Source organism: Amphiura filiformis, unplaced genomic scaffold, assembly GCF_039555335.1.
Source record: "Amphiura filiformis unplaced genomic scaffold, Afil_fr2py scaffold_68, whole genome shotgun sequence".
NCBI lineage: Eukaryota > Metazoa > Echinodermata > Ophiuroidea > Amphilepidida > Amphiuridae > Amphiura > Amphiura filiformis.
The window spans coordinates 108945-130378 of NW_027305532.1; the positions used below are offsets into that span (position 1 = coordinate 108945).

The 21434-nt window shown below is 37.1% G+C and overlaps 2 protein-coding genes across 2 annotated transcripts in view; one reads left to right on the forward strand and one right to left on the reverse strand.

Moving 5' to 3' along the window:
- LOC140144628 (DNA-binding protein SMUBP-2-like) overlaps nucleotides 1-11492 on the reverse strand; it is a 28639-nt gene extending 17147 nt beyond the window's left edge. Inside the window, 3 exon segments of the mRNA XM_072166442.1 lie at nucleotides 2069-2238; nucleotides 2930-3032; nucleotides 11448-11492. Of these exon segments, the coding sequence (XP_072022543.1) occupies nucleotides 2069-2238; nucleotides 2930-3006 (247 nt within the window). The 5' untranslated portion in view covers nucleotides 3007-3032; nucleotides 11448-11492.
- LOC140144631 (uncharacterized) lies at nucleotides 5900-6790 on the forward strand. The gene has a single exon (XM_072166444.1). It carries the CDS (start codon nucleotides 5900-5902, stop codon nucleotides 6788-6790), a length of 891 nt encoding a protein of 296 aa, XP_072022545.1.
- Nucleotides 11493-21434: the final 9942 nt, after the last annotated feature.

Genomic DNA, 21434 nt, shown 5'->3' on the forward strand with positions numbered 1-21434 from the left:
CTTACAAAATTGTTAGCATACCATGTAAGTGATGGGAACCATCATCAGGCAAAAAAAAGTTTGTCTTAACTTCCTTTGGCAAAAACCCTAAGTGCTAAGTTTTTTTGCCTCAAAAACATGAAAAACAAAAAGAAATGCAAATTTAAAACCTATGTGTGCAGGAACTTTTTTTGCCTATAAAAGAGTAAATTTGACATGTTAGTAGGTATGTCACAGTGGCTGCACAATAATTCTGCTACACGGTGCATGCAAGCATAACAGTGAATTGAAAAGCGCGCGCTTCAAAGTTGGCCAATTTTAGAAAACATCCATGTCGATAAATGAATTTCTTCATATGCTTCATTTATCCAAATTGTTTGAATTTTTAATATATGGTGTGTGAAGCCTTCCGAGGCTACCATCGGGTCCCCCAAAATTAAAAATTGTTTTGTTTAAGAACTACTGCCTGTTTTTATGGATTTTTGAAGATCGCTCATAAATCAGTAAATATAGGCCTATTGAAATAAAGGGACCTACCACCATTTAGCTGAAATACTAATCTGTCTTAGCATGTAAATTATTTCCGTCGACAACGAATGAAACACTTCAAGAAAACTAGTGGAAACAAAACATTATATCAAAGATATTTCTAGGGAGTAATTTTCCAAACCTCAATAGCTCTAAGCCATTGTGTGTGTCCAAGGCCATACTATTTTTGTATACGCGGTACAGTTGGAATGGCTTTTCCGTTTACCATTTGTCATCCCATGTTAATCCAGACAACAAAATGTTCATTTAAAGTCTCATTGCAAATGAATTATGATTTTTACTTTTCGGATTTGCATGAGCAATGGTGACACATACCATGTTTACAGAAAAAAATGAAAATTCTATTCCTGACATCGTCAAAATGTCAAACTTTGTATGTTTTGTATTATATTTAAGTAATTAACTGCAGTTTCTTTATTCAACATCATAACATGTTCATACTTGACATATTTATGGTGAATGAATAGACTTTCATTAAATATTGAAAAAACCCAAAATTACTCATGCCTAATTTACATAAAAATACCATGAATACATAATTACCTGTAATTAGCTAATTTGCATAATTAATTACTTTTTGTGTATTTTTTTGTTATCAATTGAAATAACTTTGTATACATATGTATGCAAAAAAACCGCACCCTGATATCATGTACGGTTTTCTATTGGCATCAATTTTGCATATTAATTAGCTGAACTTAGTCATTTTTTCACGTTTAATTTATCTGCAGATTGGCTGAATTTGCTAAAATAGTATATTTGGTTAATTTATTATAATTATTCAATGATAGATTTTTTAATTTTGTTTTCTTTAACGAAGTTAGGAAAGATAGGCATTTAACCTGTGGTCAAGCAAGCGTCCAAATAAACCTTCAAAATCTCGAAATGTGCCAATTTTGTCATTATAGCAATTTGTGGCAGGTTTTAATTCCATTTACGAGCATCTTAAAATTGACACTACATCACAATGCATTGACCGATTTCAATTCCGTTTTTTGATTTTTGATGCTTTAATAAAGCTCATTCATGTAGAAACATTAAGTAATGTTTTTCTGCTGCGCTTATTTTTGAGGTGATATACCTAATGTTAGTTAATATTGCCACATGGACACGTACAGTCGTACAGCCTCATGTAATTGAATAAACGAAGCTCCACTGCTGCTCCAATACAGCTCCATTTATGTCGATTTTATATAAAAATGTGATAATTTTGGTATTATGGGTTCCAACGTTGATACGGATTAGTGGCCCAGCTGGCTAGTGCCAAATTCAAAGTACAGTCCTGCTAACACATTACTGACTTTTGTTTACTACAGTGCTACTGGTATAGTATCTTACTTGTGGTACTTTAGAGCATGGGGAGCCTATCCATTATCAGTAAATCACAGATTAAATGTATACACTCACTGAAAACTTGTGGGAACACTTACACCAACTCCCTCAAAAACATACACACAACTAAGGAAATGCATATACTTAGGCATAAATGCACACACACACCCCTACACAAAATGTACATGTATGAAGCTAAAGTACATACCTGAACTGAATGTGTGAGTTGGCAGTTTCCCATCGCCATGTCCTTTGGGGAGTTCAAAGGTCAGCAATGTTCTTCCATACAAGCCAGTTGATTGGTTGCTAATATGCAGCTTCAGCAGACAAACACCACGACGCTGAAGCTCTTTGGAGGAGACATTTTCTAGTAAAGTACTGCAGAAGGGATTTAAAGAAAGTAATTTTGACAGGGTTTGTGGAAAAGAGGATCTAAATGACAAAAACAAATGCATGTGCACTACCTGCCAAAATTATCAGCATTTATTGAAGTACTATCTTGATTGGTTACAAAGAGGGCTATATCATGCACTGAGCCAATCAGAGATGTGGTAAGAATGGCCAGTTATGCTAAGAGATCTAAAAGCTCTATTTTGATTGGTCACTCAGATGATTATATCATGTTATTAACCAATCAGGAGCACTGTGAGAAAAGCAGTAATGCCCACGGGTTAGATAAACACATTCACTATACATGTAGTTGCCAGCAGAGGATGTCTTGTCAATCAGAGTGAATATGCCATACTATGCAGATCTGTAATCAATCACAATATGCTTCTGTCCAGACATCGGGTGCAACATTCAGAGTTGGTCTCTGCTGGTGGTGATTCTAGCAAAGACAGACATCATTCAAGCAAATAATTAGGACTGAAATTGCTGACACACAAAAAAAAAGGAAGAATCAGGTAATCCTGGCAACCCCCAGTCCAAAAAGGTCCAAATTTTGAAAAAAGGTCCACTTTTTCAAAATCAGCTAACCCCCCCTCCAAATATATTCTGGCTACGGGCCTGCATTCTGCATGTCTTGGGTGGCCAAAGTACACCACTATTAGTGGTCCACTAATCTCACCTTGACTCTTCTATTTCTGCTTCTCTCTCTAAAGCTAACAACTCATTTTGCTTGGTGACAAATTCTTGCACTGCCATAGGATCATTGGTCTGGACTCCTGTATCTATTAAAATATAAAAATAATAACAATAATATTGGAGATCTGAAATGAAAGGTTTACAATCTGAATCTGACATTTTTTTTACTGTACCGGTATAACAGTTGAAAAACCAGGCTAGTGCAAAGTGCAAACATTTGAACTGAAAACTATTTCAGCCTCAGGACTTCAGAATGTGACCTAGAGTCATTTGTCCATCATTTCCATATGTTCATTCTAGTGATAGAGAATTGAATGGTGCACCTAGAGCACAACAGAAATCAGCATAAAAGTTAAAAGTAACTCTTATAAACAACTCTTGAAAAGGGTTAAGGGGGTACTACACCGGTAACACCCCTGGTCAATTGTGTGCCTATTTTTGCATTTTTCTCAAAAATTATAGCACATTGTTGACAAGTAAGATATGTATATTATAGGGGCAAGGACTACAACTACTGTACTGAAAATTCAGCAACACAAACCAAGTAGTTATTGATTTATTGATCAAATACTGGTTTTCTCTCATTTTTGACTGTAACTCCACTGTGTTCTGTGCTGAAATAAAATTTCCAGTGCAGTAGTTGTAGTCTTATCCCCAATAATATACATATCTTACTTGTCCTAACTGCGCTATAATTTTTGAGAAAAATGCAAAAAAAGGCATACAATTGGTCAGAAATGTACTAGTTCTAGACTGCTGTCCTCATTCGTCAACCATCTTGTCACTATGAAGCATACGAGTACATGCACAGTATAGACGAGTGATGGAATTAGTCGAGTTCATTCATGAAATATATTGTGACTTGTGTGTTAAAATTAGATGCGCTGTCCTATCGGCTTTTATGTGTAAAATGTGGTACCCATTTTTTTTCTATCTTTTCTGTATCTGTATCTGTTGTTTCACATACAAACACCATCTCTGGTTGTCGCATACATGTATGTGTGGGGGTCATGTTGGAACCATTGGAGTATGTAAGAAATATTCATTAATGTGACTGAAGCAATGCTGCAATTTCTATGTTTGTACTGAGCATTTTCTGACCCGGAGACTTCTACAAATTCGTCCAAAGGTATGTTAACCAAAGCCTGAGGGTGGGGATCGCATTTTTAACTATCACTTAATCCTTCGAGTTGAGGTCAACTAAAAAGTATACCATTTTGAGGGCTGTAATTGGTGTACACATGTCACGTTTTGAACATAGTAAAATGCAACCATACAATACATTCTTCTTCTTCCTATGTGCATACCTCAATATTGAGTTTTGTTGCACGGGCTTATTATGTGTACAGGTTATCTATGCACAATCCTGGAACCTAGGATCGATTGCAGATATCAAAACCGGGAATGGTCCTTCTCTTTTCGAATAGCTCTAACACTTAACATGCACAGTGGTTGACTCTTCCTGTACACGGGACAAACAGCTTTACGTGACCTCCGAACCACGAGACGTCGCACATACAATCATGTACACTTACCTATATCTGCACGTGCTAAGCAGTGTATGGGGGCGAGAGGACATTCTACAATTTTATTCTGTAAAGTAACTGAACTGTGAACACAATTGTAGGATTTCCGACCTTATGGGAACATGTTGGGAGAGGAAGAGAATTCTCACCTAAAAGCTAAGGCAAGCCAAAGGCTCGAACCTTCGCCGATCATAATCTCCCGGCCGACAGCGCAACACCTTTGGCTTAACCTAGTACAACAAGTCATACCTTGAATATTTTTTTAATCTGAATTTTATCCTTTCTAGATATGACTGCTTTTTCTGTGAATTTGCGTAAATTCCCGATGTCATGATATGTGCGCTGTATTGATATCATCATAATCATATAGTGATGTGCGCCCATAATCTGAGTAGCACAAGATGGCGACCTCCAGTAGTAAATAAACCAGCGTTATCTAATAAGAATATTAGATCTTTGTGTTCTGCGTAATCCATCCTGATATGTGTTCATAGTAAACACAATATGGTGATCAGAAGTGACTGGAGAAGAAGTCACAGCTGTTTTAACCGCTTGTAAGTGGGAGAAATAATCCCAGTAAAATTCGCACGAGTGAAAGGTGCAGAATTTTGAAGGCATGCACGACATGTCAACGTATCGCAAGTCATGCAAGTAGTAATAAGGGTATATAGTAAGCGTCAAATTTAAGCTAGAAAAGCTTAATAAATAGCCTTGCAAGAAGTTGTAAGCTTCTTAAAAAGTAGCAAGAAGCTGTAAGCTTATAAGTAAAACTGAGCAGGCTAGTACTAGTAATTAAAAGTAAACCTGTCTGTGATTTAAAAATCAAGTCATGTGACTGATTTTGACAGGAGCGCTTCGAGCGGCTTTCTTGATTTCAGCTAAAAATCAAGCCGGTGGCGCGTCCCTTAGGCGAACAAATACACGTTCAATTACACACATTAGTCATGTGCGCTCCGCGGCTTTCTTGATCTCAGCTTAAGATCAAGCCGGATGCGCTTCGAGCGAGTCAAATACACACGCATGACATACAACGGCCTTTCTTGGTTGGTGGTCAAAACCAAGATTCCTGAGTTTTCAGGAGCGCTTCGGCGCCTTTCTTGATTTTCGGGTTAAAATCAAGTGCGCTTCGATACAGCGATTTAGAAATTCGGTGAATACGTACACAGTTAAAAACACAAATAGTACAGCCATGGCCGATCAGGCAGTAGTAGCTAGTCGAATAACACTCTCACAACCAGAACCATTGGTTTTAGAGGGAATCTCTCTGAGAATTGGAAAAATTCAAACAAAGGTTTGAATTGTTTAGGTGGCATCAGGTTTAACGGCAAGTACCGATGCACAACAAACATCAACATTTCTCCACGTGAGTAAGTGATGAGGCTCTCAGCCTATATAACACATTTGAATTCACAAATGAGGATGACAAAATGAAACTTGAGCCAGTAATGCTGAAGTACGAGCAGTACTGTGCACCAAAGAAAAACATAACGTACGAAAGGTACTTGTTCTTTTCTCGTCATCAAGATGCAAATGAAAACATTGATCAGTATGTGACAGAGCTCCGTACTCGTAGCCAATCCTGTGAGTTTGATACGCTCAAGGATGGACTGATCAGAGACATGATAGTTATAGGTGTCAAAGACAATAAGCTGAGAGAAAGTTTACTTCAAGATGCTGAGCTAACATTGGATACTGCATTAAAAAAGTGCAGAGCAAAAGAGCAATCTCGAAAGCAGGCTAAAGAATTAGTCAAATCAGGTACATCATCACATGTTGACACGGTCAATAGAAATAAAAGACCTACCGGTACTAGACCTAGACAACAACAGTCACAAGCTAGACAACAATCACATCAAAAGTCAAACCCACATCAGAAAACTGAAAGTTCAAGTTCAAAATGTGGAAGATGTGGAAAGCACCACAAAAACAAAGATGAGTGCAAAGCGCTAAAAATAGAATGCTTCAAATGTGGCAAAAAGGGGCATTTCGCAACCTTCTGTCTTTCTAAAAAGTCTCAAAACAGAAGCAAAGTAGATGAAATAAATGATGAAAGCGATTCAGATCAAGAATACTTTGTTGACATTCATGCGATCACTCATGAGCTCACAACACGGAAACGTGATGAGTGGGTTGTTAAGCTACCAGTAAATAAGCACAATGTATCATTGAAACTAGATACCGGTGCTCAGGTCAACATATTACCTCACTCAGTGTATAAAAAACTGAAACCCAGACCAAAACTGCAGAAAAGTTTTGTGAAACTTAGGGATATTCTGGTACAGTCATTCCAGTTCTTGGTAGATGTAAAGCAGAAATAAAACACAAAGGCAAAACACAAGAACTATCGTTCATAGTCATACCTAACCAAACAAGACAAGGCGTCAAATTTAGACCAGTGCTTGGGTTAAAGGCGTGTGAGTCATTGGGTCTCATTAAGTTAGTTTGGAATGTGGAGGTAGACTCAGTTGAAGATGAACTGACAGATACTGTTATGGAAGAATTTAGCCATGTCTTTAAAGGGCTTGGATGCTTACCAGATACACATACAATACATGTTGATCCCTCAGTACCACCAGTACAACATGCTTGTAGAAAAATTCCATTCAAATTGTGTGACAAAGTCAAAGCTGAATTGCAAAGAATGGAGAGTATTGGTGTTATAGTCAAGCAAGAAGAACCTACTGACTGGGTCAGTAGCCTAGTAACAGTCAAAAAGAAAAATGGTGATATTCGGGTATGTCTCGATCCTCGTAACTTGAATAAGGCTATAAAGCGTGAGCATTTCAAGCTACCATCACGCGAGGAGATAATGGCTGAATTTGCTGGAGCAAAGTATTTCAGTAAATTAGATGCCTCATCAGGGTTTTGGCAAATAAAGCTCGATGCAGAAAGCAGTAAACTTACATGCTTTATCACACCCTTCGGTAGATACCGATATTTGAGATTACCATTTGGGTTAAATATGGCACCTGAAGCCTACCACCAGAAGATTCATAGACTGTTTGAATCAATAGATGGGGTAAATACAATGATGGATGACATTATTGTATGGGGAGCTACTCGTGAAGAGCACGATACTACCACGCAAAGTACTAGAAACCGCTTCTAAAAATAACATGAAGCTAAATAGAAGCAAGTGTGAGTTTGGAGTAACCAAACTGATCTTCATGGGAGATCTTATCACTGATCAAGGCATTATGGCAGATCCAAGTAAGATTAGTGCCATAACCAACATGCCGCGCCCTCAGCAGAAAGCTGATCTTCAAAGATTTTTGGGCATGACAAATTACTTAGCCAAATTTGTGCCAGAACTGTCATCAATGACAGCACCTATGAGAGAACTGCTTGATCAGCAGAATGAGTGGATTTGGGGTGATGCAAAGAAAAAAGTCTTGGCAGCAAGTGAAGAAAGTGCTTTCTTCAGCCCCTGTGCTTAAGTTTTATAATCCAGACAAACAATGCAAAGTATCTGCTGATGCATCTAAAGATGGTCTTGGAGCAGTCTTACTCCAACAACATAATGATGAGCAATGGGCACCAATAGCCTATGCATCTCGAGCAATGACAAGTGCTGAAACGCGATACGCGCAAATCGAGAAAGAATGTCTAGCATTAACATTCGCATGCGAGAGATTTCATCAGTTCCTGTATGGTCAGAAAGTGCAAGCTGAAACAGACCACAAACCGTTGGTAGCCATATTTAAGAAGCCACTTTCTGAAAGTCCGCTAAGATTACAGTTGATGCGCATTAGATTGCAAAGATATGATCTTGAGTTAGAGTACACACCAGGTAAACTGTTATTTACAGCTGACGCTCTCTCTCGAGCTGTAGATATTAATGCATCATCGCATCCTGATGAAAGTATGGAAGATGACATAGATGTTTATGTTGATATGATCATGACATCACTTCCAGCAACCACAAGCTCAACTAAGAAAATCAAAGAAGAAACTTTGATAGATCCTGTGCTGCAAAAGCTAACTAAAGCCATAATGGAAGGATGGCCAGTACAGAGACAACAGTGTCCAGTAGAAATCAGAGATTTCTGGAACTACAGAGATGAATTGTCAGTGGTAGAAAATCTTATCTTAAAGGGTAATAGATTAGTAATACCTACAAGTCTGCAAAGAGAGCTGTTGCAACAAATTCACAAGGGTCATTTGGGCATGGAAAAATGTAAGCGCCGTGCTAGAGAAGTTATTTTTTGGCCTTGTTTGAATGCTGACATAGATGACATGATACAAACATGTTCAACATGCATGAGTAACAGAAAGAAGCAACAGGCAGAACCACTGAAATCACATGAAATACCACAAGTTCCATGGGAAAAAGTTGGAATGGATCTCTTCACTGTAAACAGAAAAAGACTACTTAGCAGTGGTAGACTATCATTCTCAGTATATTGAGATCTCCACACTTACCAGTACTACTAGCAGAGCTGTAATAAATATAGTGAAATCTATATTTTCCAGACATGGAACACCTGTTCAAGTCATAAGTGATAATGGTCCTCAATTCTCAAGTCAAGAATTTAGAGAGTTTGCAAAGGAGTGGGACTTGATCACACTACATCAAGTCCTCACTTTCCATCGCTAATGGACAAGCAGAAAATGCTGTGAAGATTATGAAAAACATGATAATGAAAGTAACTAGTGCTAGTGAAGATATTTATCAAGCTCTTCAAGTATACAGAAGTACACCTCTGGAACATGGTAAATCCCCAGCAGAGTTACTGTTCAACAGACGTATCAGATCAAATCTTCCAGTAGCTAAAAAGTTACTTGAGAACCAGTCGCCCAGCTCTAATGTGGTTGAAAAGAAAAAAGAGCTGAAAAAGAGACAAAAGACTAACTATGACAAAAATGCAAAAGCTGTGCCTTTTCAAACATTGAAAAAAGGAGCTACAGTTAGACTACAAAACATGGATAAACCAACCATGAACAAACCACAATGGTCACTCAAAGGAGTAGTTGTGGAAGTTCTCCCAAACCGTTCCTACAAGGTGAGAACTGAATCCGGTGAAGTCCTCAGAAGAAACAGACGTCATCTGTTGGCAACGACTGAACCAGAGGAGGAAGATGAATGAGTACGACGCAGAGCGACCAACCAGTAGTTGATCCGCAAGCACCTGCACAACCAGTACCAGAAGGGAACAACAACCAACCAGCTGCGCAACCAGATGTGAACCATCCACCTGAGATCCGCAGAAGTACAAGAGTCCGGAAGCCTAATCCAAGTACAGCAGTGATGTGTATGATTGCACATAGAACTCTTGAACATTAATTTTGTGTACCACGAGTCTGTGAACTCTGAACTGAAGAACTTTAAAACTTGTTTCAAAGTTTTGGTACACATGTCTGATATATAATCACACTTTAATTACATAAAAGTGAAGACAAGAACTGATTGTTTTTCTAAATCACTTTATTCAGTCAAAATTTGGTATCATTTCTAAATTTTGTGAGTTAATTGAAGTTGAAAGTTTTCAATAATTTAAAAGTTTTCACATGTTGTGACATGTTAACTTAATCAACCGAAATGCTTGGTTATGCTCGATAAGCATTTTTTTTTTTTTTTGAATTGGATAATTTATGTCACATTGGACTTTTGAGATACTAAAATATCAGATGTCAAGTTATATAGTAACTTCCTATCTTTTAAAGGAGGGAAGGTGTATTGATATCATCATAATCATATAGTGATGTGCGCCCATAATCTGAGTAGCACAAGATGGCGACCTCCAGTAGTAAATAAACCAGCGTTATCTAATAAGAATATTAGATCTTTGTGTTCTGCGTAATCCATCCTGATATGTGTTCATAGTAAACACAATATGCGCCACGTTTTTTAAGCTCTGCGATTGCCGATTACAATAGACGAGCTGACGAGAGCAACTGGTAAACAGCGAACCTGTACAGTACCGGGCTACTATACAATTGCAATTATTGCATGGTGCATGGGTGACGTGTATTTTCAATGTAAAATGCCTATACGGTGATCCACCCAAATAAAAAAATCACCGTACATGTCTATACTATAGATCCCTGTACCGTCATGACCGTACTAGGCTTAACCTCTCGGCCATCTCGCACGCCCTCGCCGCACAGCCCAGGCTATTTGCCGAAACAATCTAGATTATTTTCGCCTTATTTGCTGTCCGGAACCAGACATAATATAGAGACATTTTGAATAAAAATTTATAGGACAGTCAAACTGTCGTTTCGCGTTAAAATATTTTGATACATTCATGTCATGACTAGACTCGCTGAGTCTCATGGACGCCGTTCCTATGTCCATCAGACTCGTATTTCCCATTTTGGATGTCAATGGAAATACACACTTAACGCTTTGCGCCAGTTAAAAAAAAAAAAAAAAATCTTTAAAATTTTATCAATGTATATAAAAGTGGTACCAACCGTATTGTGCTTGCTAATTTAAGACTCGGTTGAAACAAAATTAAGGATCGAAAGCATTTAAGTGTCCAAAAAGGCAAAATTATCGTCAAAGTTCTGCCGAAATCGGCACCCTTGCGAAGGGGTTCAGAATTCGAATCGAAGCGAAAATATCCGATCTTTGCGATCAAAAACACAAAATTACAACTTTAAACATACTATTGGCAAAAGACATTATTACCAAACAATACAGAATAGAAAATTTGACATCATTTTCTCAAAATATTGAAAAATTTGCTCACTAGACATCGAAAAAGTAGGCAATCCAATTCCCGTTCAAACGCGTGGGAAACTGAAAGTGCGATAATCGTGACTAGTCATGACCTGTCCAATTTGGTAAAAATCAATCCAACTTCATTAACATGAACATGTCCAAACCAATTCCTCCATTTTTTTTTTTTACTCACACTTGCCGAAAACAAAGATCAATTGTAACTAATCAGGATATTACAGCTTACTCTTACGTTTGTTTCCAGAACATTTACCTAGCTAGAAAATCCCTAAATGGTGTTGTTTTTCTACCTGAAAATTAGAGTTTTTGTCCAGTTCCGTGCAATTCGTTCGCTGTATCTCGGTAATGAAAGCTCGTCACCCAAGTTCTGCCTTACGGGTGCATCACACTAAAACTAGTAAATCGCTCTAAAATCTACTGTCATATCAAAGGGCTGCCATTTTGGGGGGCATGAATGTACGGTAATAGAATTTTGTATACCAACAGGGGTCATAATTCTTACACCAAAAATAATGACATATTGTAACCGAGGTATAGGTGCGTTAATAATTAAATTAAATTAAATTAAATTAAATTAAATTAAATTAAATTAAATTAAATTAAATTAAATTAAATTAAATTAAATTAATAATGAAAAACTATTTAAAAGATTATAAGTATATGCTTACTATTGATATATTGGCGTTGATAGTAGATTTCATATATCGAAGACGAAAAAATATTTGATAAAACAGTGATTGTATTGACCGCAAATCCGTGGCGGCGCTACAGGGGGCAAGGGAATCCCCAATATTTTCATTCCCCCAGTTTTCCCCATACTTTTAAGACAAAACCCCAAAACTTATGTTAATTTCTACTTTTTTTTTTCAATTGTACGCAAAATTTGTTGATTTTCCCCACCTGAAATTCACTTTGCCCCCCCATGCCCCCCGAAAAAAAAATCCTGGTGGCGCCACTGCTGCTGATAGCGGTATTGATGAAGTAGTATAAATCAGCTGACCTGATATCGACGATGAAGAACTATTTGACAAATTATATGAATAAGCTGATGTTTTGCGCCTACTGCTGATATTGGAGTTGAAAAGAAGCAAATTTCAATTACCCTTAGACAGAGAAAACCAAAAAGGACAATGACACGATTGTTTTGCTAATCATGATGGCAATCAAACAAGTCACCATTTATTATGCACTTGGAATTTGTTTCCGAATCAACACCAGTTAAGGAAATTTTGCATATTTGAACGTGTTCGTAACGTTTTCCTACGCCTTTTTAGGGCGTAATATAGAAACGGTGCCCAAAATATCTGTGCCAAAAATTGCTTGCCCCCCTTTCGACCTGCCAAAATCGCTTGACCCCCCCTTTCGACCTGCCAAAAATGCTTGCCCCCCTTTTGGCCTGCCAAAAATCTTTTCCCCTATAATTCACCCCCCGGGGAACACATAATTATTGCACCACCCCTAACATATAATATCCTGGCTGAGACCCACAAAAGGTATATAAACTACTGGTGCATACAATTCAAGAGCTCAGAGGGTGAATATCCCTGGATTCCTACCAGGCGTATATGTGACCTGGAAGTTACAATGGATAAAGGATTACTGTGAAATACTCGTATAATGTGCATACATATCATTGTAATTCAAGAAAAGAATATCTCAAAATCCAAGTCTCCAATTAACTATGGAGATAGTAAAGAAAAAAGGCAACATACATTTGCACAATTATAACCTTATTATATTGCGACACCTTTTATCTTTGAAGATATCATTATCTTTGAAGATCTATGAAAGCTTTCTCTGAAATACCTATGGCACCTGAGATAATTAAATTACAATTAAATAAGCTAATTAGTTAAGATATAAACCCAACTATATTTCCATTTTGCTTGTAGATCTGTGGAAGTTTCTCCCTCTAAGGTACTGTTATTGGAGATAACCTATTTAACTAGTATCTTGCAAATAACTTTTAATGTAAACGATTTCCTTCTCACATGTGCTCCTATGCTTCGAAAATGTTGAGGAACATTTTAACGATATCATGCTAATAAAACATAATTGATAATTCATCACTCTATTAATTTTGTTTTCTCTTTCTATAACTCTTTTGTATGCAATCTTACTAACTTTTCCATAAAGTTACATATATCTTTTCATTTAACTATTACCTTCAAGACTTTTTCTTCCTTGCACGGGTTTACCATAACTCTATTGATATAATATTAAATATTTTTCACCAACAACATACCCTTATATATAAAGGGAGTGGTGGGTGGGAAATTTTTCCCGATGTTGCTTGTTTGATTGCTAATCAACAATGATAATCAAAACATGATAGCGCCCCAACGTTATCACGAGACGGAGACTCCCATTGGTTCATGGTCCCTGCCAACAATAACAACAATTGCCCAACAATGACCGACCTGGAACAATGGAATCATCCCTTTTCTCAGCATGGGTAAAATGAGTTTTACTTTTACTGCGCCTTGTAAAACTGAATTAATAAACGGTGTTAAAGAACTATTTGATTGATTATAAGTTAGCGATCTTCTGCTGATATCGGCGTTGATGAAGTAGTTTTTATTTTAATAAATCAGCTAAGCTGTTATTGAAGCTAAAGAACTATTTGATTAATTGTAAGTTAGGGATCTTGATGAAGTAGTTTTTATTTTAATAAATCAGCTAAGCTGTTATTGAAGATGAAGAACTATTTGATTGATTATAAGTTAGCGATCTTCTGCTGATATCGGCGTTGATGAAGTAGTTTTTATTTTAATAAATCAGCTAAGCTGTTATTGAAGACGAAGAACTATTGATTGAACATACTAAGTTATGATATGCCTACTGCTGATATAAACATTGATGAAGTGGATTTCATCAGCTAAACTGATATCGGTGTTGAAGAACTATTGAGTAAATACATCTAAGCTATTATATCTACTGCTGACACCCTACTTGTTTTAGCTTTTTATCGAGGACAGAGAAAAATAGAGGATAGGCGAAGGAGAAGTATTAGTAGAAAGTAACTCAAAACTGTTTGTCTAAAATTGAACGGTGAGTCGTAGCTAGTCCACACATTGTAGCTCATTGTTACATCGATAGTAGATATTCGATAATAACAACATCTTTCAAGTTATTCACTAATCAGTCTAAACGCAGGACAACCGATCTTTTGTAGCTTTCTGTTCTGCTTAGTCGCGCTAAAAGTCGATCGATACATGTTAAAATCAACACAATTCCGAGATACACCTTTTGCTATGAAATTTATTTTCTCGGTCAAATATAATGCAACATTTTTTTTTCTTCAGTAATGTCAAATAAAAACATAGTGCTTGGATGAACATTTTTTTTAAAATCCTGCTGTTAAAATTAAGCATCAAATTGTGTCTTTTAGTGTGATATTTTTGATTTTTATAGGCCTTTAGTTCGCCCGTGAGCTTTTTACAGAATTCATTTTTAGCGTCTCAAACTAATATAGTTTGCTAAAGAAAGATATTTCCCACCTCTGTAAAGCACATCGTGTGGGTCTATATATTATAGTTTTGTCAGAATTTCCGTTTTTATTTTACCCTTTTCCCTTCATGCTCCGAAAATGTCAAACTTAGTACTTTACCTCGAGAGCAACCAGCAGAAATAATCGATATTTCAATTGTTGTCAACCCAGGTCCCTTTTCCATTGAAAACCAGGATTGCCTGACCAGCGATTTGGTAGCCCAAATCCCCAATTCTGGTAAATGAGGTGGATTTTGGAAATTTGCTCCCGTGATAGCCTGCAATTTCAATTTATAGGGGCTATGGATTCCATGATTATGAAAACCATTTTGTCTGTTTGTTTGTTTATTTATTTACCTAGGATGAGGTCCATGGGAAAATCCACTGTCCAAACCTAGAAAAATTTGCGTGTTATTTTAGGGGATTTTAATTTTCTGTCCCTCTTATCTCCAGGTGAATTTTGAATGACCCCCCATCGCGGGTTGGCATTTTCATTACACCCTTCAGACTTGCGTTCGGGTTTGTGTAGGCCTATTTGTCATAATTGAGCGCTATAGGACCTACTTTCTAAATGTATAGCTATAGCCGTGCTATATAAATATTATAAGGTACCGGTATGTAATATTATGTAGGCCTATGGGGGTGGGGTGGGTACTCAACACATTTTAACCATGACTTACAATGCAAGGCTCATTGTTACCATAAATGATTTTTCCTTTAGGTCATTATAATAGGTTGTTATAAACTTCCGTGTTTAACCTTGTATTGTTTTGGCTGCTTCATTATGACTTTCGGTGGGTTTAAGCAATTTCAAACAAACACAAACAAAAGGCACTATACCGAAACACTAGGTAATTTCTTTGCTGTATTGAAGTTCTGGCAAAACTGTATCCAGGCCGGGCACCCAGAGATATCGATCCACAATGCTAGTATTTCACGCGTGGATTTGAAATTTTTTCAGCTGGTAGTCAAAAATTATGGAATCAAAACGGAAATTCTGACAAAACTATGATATATCGCTCACGGTGATGTGCGTTAGAAAGTTGGGAAAAATCCTTCTTTAGCGAACTATATTACTTTGAAAAGCTAAAAGGTTGATCCAAAAACAGGCTCGCGGGCAGAGTTGAAGCCTATCAAAATCGAAAATCTTACACTAAATGACTGAATTTCACGACTAAGTTTAACACTAAGATTTGAAAAAAAATACAGTATCAAGCATTACAGTTTTTCCTGACATTTACTGAAAAAAAAATTTACACTGAAAAGGTGTAACTCAAAATTTTGTTCATTTGAATACCAAATTCGATCGTTTGTATTGCCTTATTAAATGACTGAGTGAGCCTTGCAGAACAATAACAATCGGTTGTCCTGCGTTTAGACTGTAATAGTTTTATCACAGACCTGCAGATCAGTGAACAGCAAATTGAGTAGTATTAGTTCTGTCGTGACCAGTTTTATCCGCTCTGGCAACATGTCATCAAGCTATGTTTCAGAACATGAGTCAACGTAAGAAAGGACTGAATTCAACGAGGAAAAGCCTTTTAAACCACGACTCTAAAACTTTGGCTAACCTACGAAATGAAATAAAACTTTCGCAACATAGGAGCTGCTCGAACAATACGCTTCAATTAATGCGAATTTGCAACAAAACTACACACTTACAAACTTTCATCATGGAAAAACTGGTAGAACGTATGCGTTCCGGGGATGCGTTACAAGTGGAGAAGACAGAAGGAAAGTTTTGGGGAACTCCAAACCACCAGTACCTGACGATCCTTTGGCGCGACTTATGTATTACCTTGATTTCGTAACTGCTGTTGTCATAGATGATACAGAAGAAATGCAATTTTTACGAAACTAGCTACATCAACTACTGTAATGTGGTTGGAATAGGTCTGGAAGCACTTTTGCTCAAATGTGGTGTATAATCGTCCGCTTGAATATTACAACGCGTTTTGTAAAGAAACGTCGTGCGGTGATAGCGGTGTTGCGTTCTACAATTTATCCATTTCCTGCCTGCTTATGCGGTGCATGAAAGAGCCTGAGGCGTGGTGTCCTCTGGAGAAAAAGCCCTGGACAATGATGCTGCTAAAAGAGAAACGCTGACCCTGAAGGTAATGACATACGCAACAGAATGGATGACAAAGAATTATTGGGAAACAATGGAGTACTTTACATACTGCAGTTACTGTCCGTTTTCCTATACACAATACACAGTGCTCTTACCATTTACGCGTAACCTCTACAAATAGTGTATGATAGAAGTATGGGTAATTGCCTAGTTAACGTCGCTGTGTGAAAAATAACCGGCCAATATTAAAAGTACTCTTCTGAAATTCTAGAAAATATAGTTTTGTAACATGTCCTAAATTTTTAGCTAATTTAGGTGTTTGGAAGTATTCGCACTTTTGTGTTTTAGGAAGGATATGTAAACGACAGATAACACCAAAAAATATGAAAAAATTATCTCCAAACCGTGTTAAGTCAACAATCATTATGTTGCTCATTTTCAAGAATGCTGGTTAACAATAAGCAGACCATTGTCTCATTTCGTGAACAAAGGTCCACATACCATTGTTACCTTGCGTTTCCTTTATAATCGGTTACCCAACTGAAACTATAATACCAGCTCATTGCGATACCGCACATGTAAAACAGACACATGTGCACAACCAGACATTATGCAGTCATGTCTACAGCAGAATTCACCACGACCTTTGGAGGACTTAAACCCCATTAAAACAGCTCAACTATGTTAAATCAGTGATGTGTCTCATATCCATGGTTAAAGCCACAAATACATGTTTCTGATTTACCTGTCTTATATTGCAATGGGCTGTGATGAATATAGGTATCATGATTTCAGTTGGATGCACCATTACAAAGCAAACGCACAGAACAATACTGTGCACGGCCTTTGTTTCCCAAATGAGAACAATAGTTTGCGTATTGTTAACCAGGCTTGTTGATGGTACAACTCATGTCAAACTTGTCAGAGTAATTGTGAATGTATCATACAAGTAAATGAGAAACATGTGGTTTTAGACTTAACACGGTTTGGAAATAAGTTTTTCATTTTTAGTTCCCTATCGGGCAGTCAGAACTCCATATTTGGGAGGGCTCGACAACAATCTTCCCAAAATCGCATTTTAATAATATTTAGATGACCATAGAGGGAAAGAATTGAAATTTTTGTGTCAGTTCCTGCAGAACTGACACAGGAACTGTCAGTTCCTGCAGAACTGACTGCAGAACTGACACCTTCTAGTACAGGTTTGACGATCACGTGACAATTCGAATCATCATATCGAAATATCACGTGCTCTGTAAAAATATCAATATCGATATCGATACTATTCGTCAATTCAGCCCCAAACCAAATCGCCCACATGCCAATTCGAACCCTGTATATTGATGTACAAAAAAAGTTGGCCAAATTTAACTATTTCGTGATTTTCTCCATAACCGTTGTTTTTACACCAAATCTGTATAATATGAATTGATGTCTTGCATTCAGTCACAAACCAATTCGTTGTACTTTGTGCAATAACCCTCTATCTTTTGAACCAAATAACCTAAAGAGTCGTGTGATATGTCAAACTTTTCTGGTCATAAAGAACAAAACAAGTCAGCGTTCGTTCGCGTATCTGTACGTAGCCGCAGTTTGTGGCCCTCACAACACGGGCTTCCGGTGAGCTGCCGGTCCTAGGAAATGGAATATTACTGATAAATATATAAAGATGGCAAAATCAGTAAACCAGTTTAAGTTACAAATAAAGAAAAGAAAAATAAAAATTACATCTAATATTTAGGCATTATTTAATGACCTCACCCATCCCCCCCCATCTCCACTCCAACTATCAATTTCTTGTGTGAACTGTGGAATGTCTATATGAAATTTTATAAATATTTATATTGGTTCTTTCTTTGCATGTTCTTCTCCTCTTTCTTTTTTCTTTTATTTGTTAACTTTGTGTAATTGTATGTTGTAACTTAAGGCAGTGTAAGGGGGTGCTCGCTTCAGGCCTTTGGGCCTTTTGAGCATCTCCTCATTCAAACGTTGTGTCTTTTATATATATTTTTTGTATGTTGATTTGAATGAAAATAAAATGATGATGTATGATGATGATGATGTACATCATTTCCTACAGAGTCGTGAGATATGTCAAACTTTTCCCTTGGTCATAAGGAACAAAAAAAAAGTCAGTGGTCGCATATCTGTAGGATCATTGGTTAATAAGATATAGTCACTTTTTAACCAAATATCCTAGAGAGTCGTGCCATATGTCAAATTTTTCCTCTGGTCATAGGGAACAGAAAAGTCAGTGGTCGCATATCTGTAGGATCATCGGTTAATGAGATATAGTCACTTTTTGTACGTTGTGCACTTAACCCTCTTTTGTTTACTTCTGGATATCGTTTGGAGTCAAATGATTTTTCATTTTAAAGCTTATGATATATTTTCTAAACACGGAATAAAACAAAATTTACCGCGAGCCGACTTTACAGCTGTTTCGTGATGAACGGTCACATATATTCATTAACATATTAAATCGTTTATCCCTTTTGGTCAATATCGAATTGGTTTGTGGCTGACTTAGCTTGGGGCCAAATGCATGAATTGGCATATGGCCAAGTCAACTGTGGACGAATTGGTTTGGCCGAATCAACCTGCTTCCATGCTGATAGCAGGAAGTGGCGAAAAATTACGTACTTTTACAAGGCAAAAAGCAACTTTTCTAGGCATTGTTGACATGGTGCCTTCGCCCAAGAAAGTTTCCTACTATAAAGACCTAACTTTTGAGATGGTTTGTATGTTTGAAGGTGAAAAATTAACAATAAGCTTAAAATAATTTACCGCCGGGTTTAGCAAGTCATCATCAACGACTTTGACAGATGACGTCAGACACAATCTCTGTCTTGATAATATCGACATGCAGTCTAAACGCAGGACAACCGTTCTTTTGTTCTGCTTAGTCGCGCTAAAAGTCGATCGATACATGTTAAAATCAGCACAATTCCGAGATACACCTTTTTGCTATGAAATTTATTTTCTCGGTCAAATATAAAGCAAATTTTTTTCTTCAGTAATGTCAAATAAAAACATAGTGCTTGGATGAACATTTTTTTTAAAAATCCTGGTGTTAAAATTAAGCATCAAATTGTGTCTTTTAGTGTGATATTTTTACAGAATTCATTTTTTAGCGTCTCAAACTAATATAGTTTGCTAAAGAAAGATATTTCCCACCTCTGTAAAGCACATCGTGTGGGTCTAGATATTATAGTTTTGTCAGAATTTCCGTTTTATTTTACCCTTTTTCCTTCATGCTCCGAAAATGTCAAACTCAGTACTCTATTTCGAGAGCAACCAGCAGAAATAATCGATATTTCAATTGTTGTCAACCAGGTCCCTTTTCCATTGAAAACCAGGATTGCCTGACCAGCGATTTGGTAGCCCAAATCCCCAATTCTGGTAAATGAGGTGAATTTTGGAAATTTGCTCCCGTGATAGCCTGCAATTTCAATTTATAGGGGCTATGGATTCCATGATTATGAAAACCATTTTGTCTGTTTGTTTATTTGTTTATTTACCTAGGATGAGGTCCATGGGAAAATCCAAACCTAGAAAAATTCGCGTGTTATTAGAGGGGATTTTAATTTTATGTCCCTCCTATCTCCAGGTGAATTTTGAATGACCCCCCCCCCCCCCCATCGCGGGGTGGCATTTTCATTACACCCTTCAGACTTGCGTTCGGGTTTGTGTAGGCCTATTTGTCATAATTTAGCGCTATAGGACCTACTTTCTAAATGTATAGCTATAGCCGTGCTATATAAATATTATAAGGTACCGGTATGTAATATCATGTAGGCCTATGGGGGTGGGGTGGGTACTCAACACATTTGAACCATGACTTACAATGCAAGGCTCATTGTTGCCATAAATGATTTTTCCTTTAGGTCATTATAATAGGTTGTTATAAACTTCCATGTTTAACCTTGTATTGTTTTGGCTGCTTCATTATGACTTTCGGTGGCCAGCAATCACAAACAAAAGGCACTATACCCAGTCACCTTCATGACAATTGAAACACTAGGTAATTTCTTTGCTATATTGAAGTTCTGGCAACACTGTATCCAGGCCGGGCACCCAGAGATATCGATCCACAATGCTAGTATTTCACGCGTGGATTTGACATTTTTTCAGCTGGTAGTCAAAAATTATGGAATCAAAACGGAAATTCTGACAAAACTATGATATATCGCTCACGGTGATGTGCGTTAGAAAGTTGGGAAAAATCCTTCTTTAGCGAACTATATTACTTTGAAAAGCTAAAAGGTTGATCCAAAAACAGGCTCGCGGGCAGAGTTGAAGCCTATCAAAATCGAAAATCTTACACTAAATGACTGAATTTCACGACTAAGTTTAACACTAAAAAAAAAAAAAAAATACAGTATCAAGCATTATAGTTTTTCCTGACATTTACTGAAAAAATGAAAATTATTGCTTTTCATTTGGCCGAGAAAAAAATTTTACACTGAAAAGGTGTAACTCAAAATTTTGTTCATTTGAATACCAAATTCGATCGTTTGTATTGCCTTATTAAATGACTGAGTGAGCCTTGCAGAACAATAACAATCGGTTGTCCAGCGTCCTAACTGCATGAACTATAGATGAGGTGACCTATGATGTCACATGTTTACATTCAGACCGCCCTCTGTTGTTTCAAAGCAGGCAAAATAACACAGAAGTGTCTATGACAGACCACATAAATCTCTTTAAAACTCAA

Bases quoted from the DNA above. Each gene is read 5' to 3' on its own strand.
- LOC140144631 (XM_072166444.1), top strand. From the start codon at position 5,900: ATGAAACTTGAGCCAGTAATGCTGAAGTACGAGCAGTACTGTGCACCA.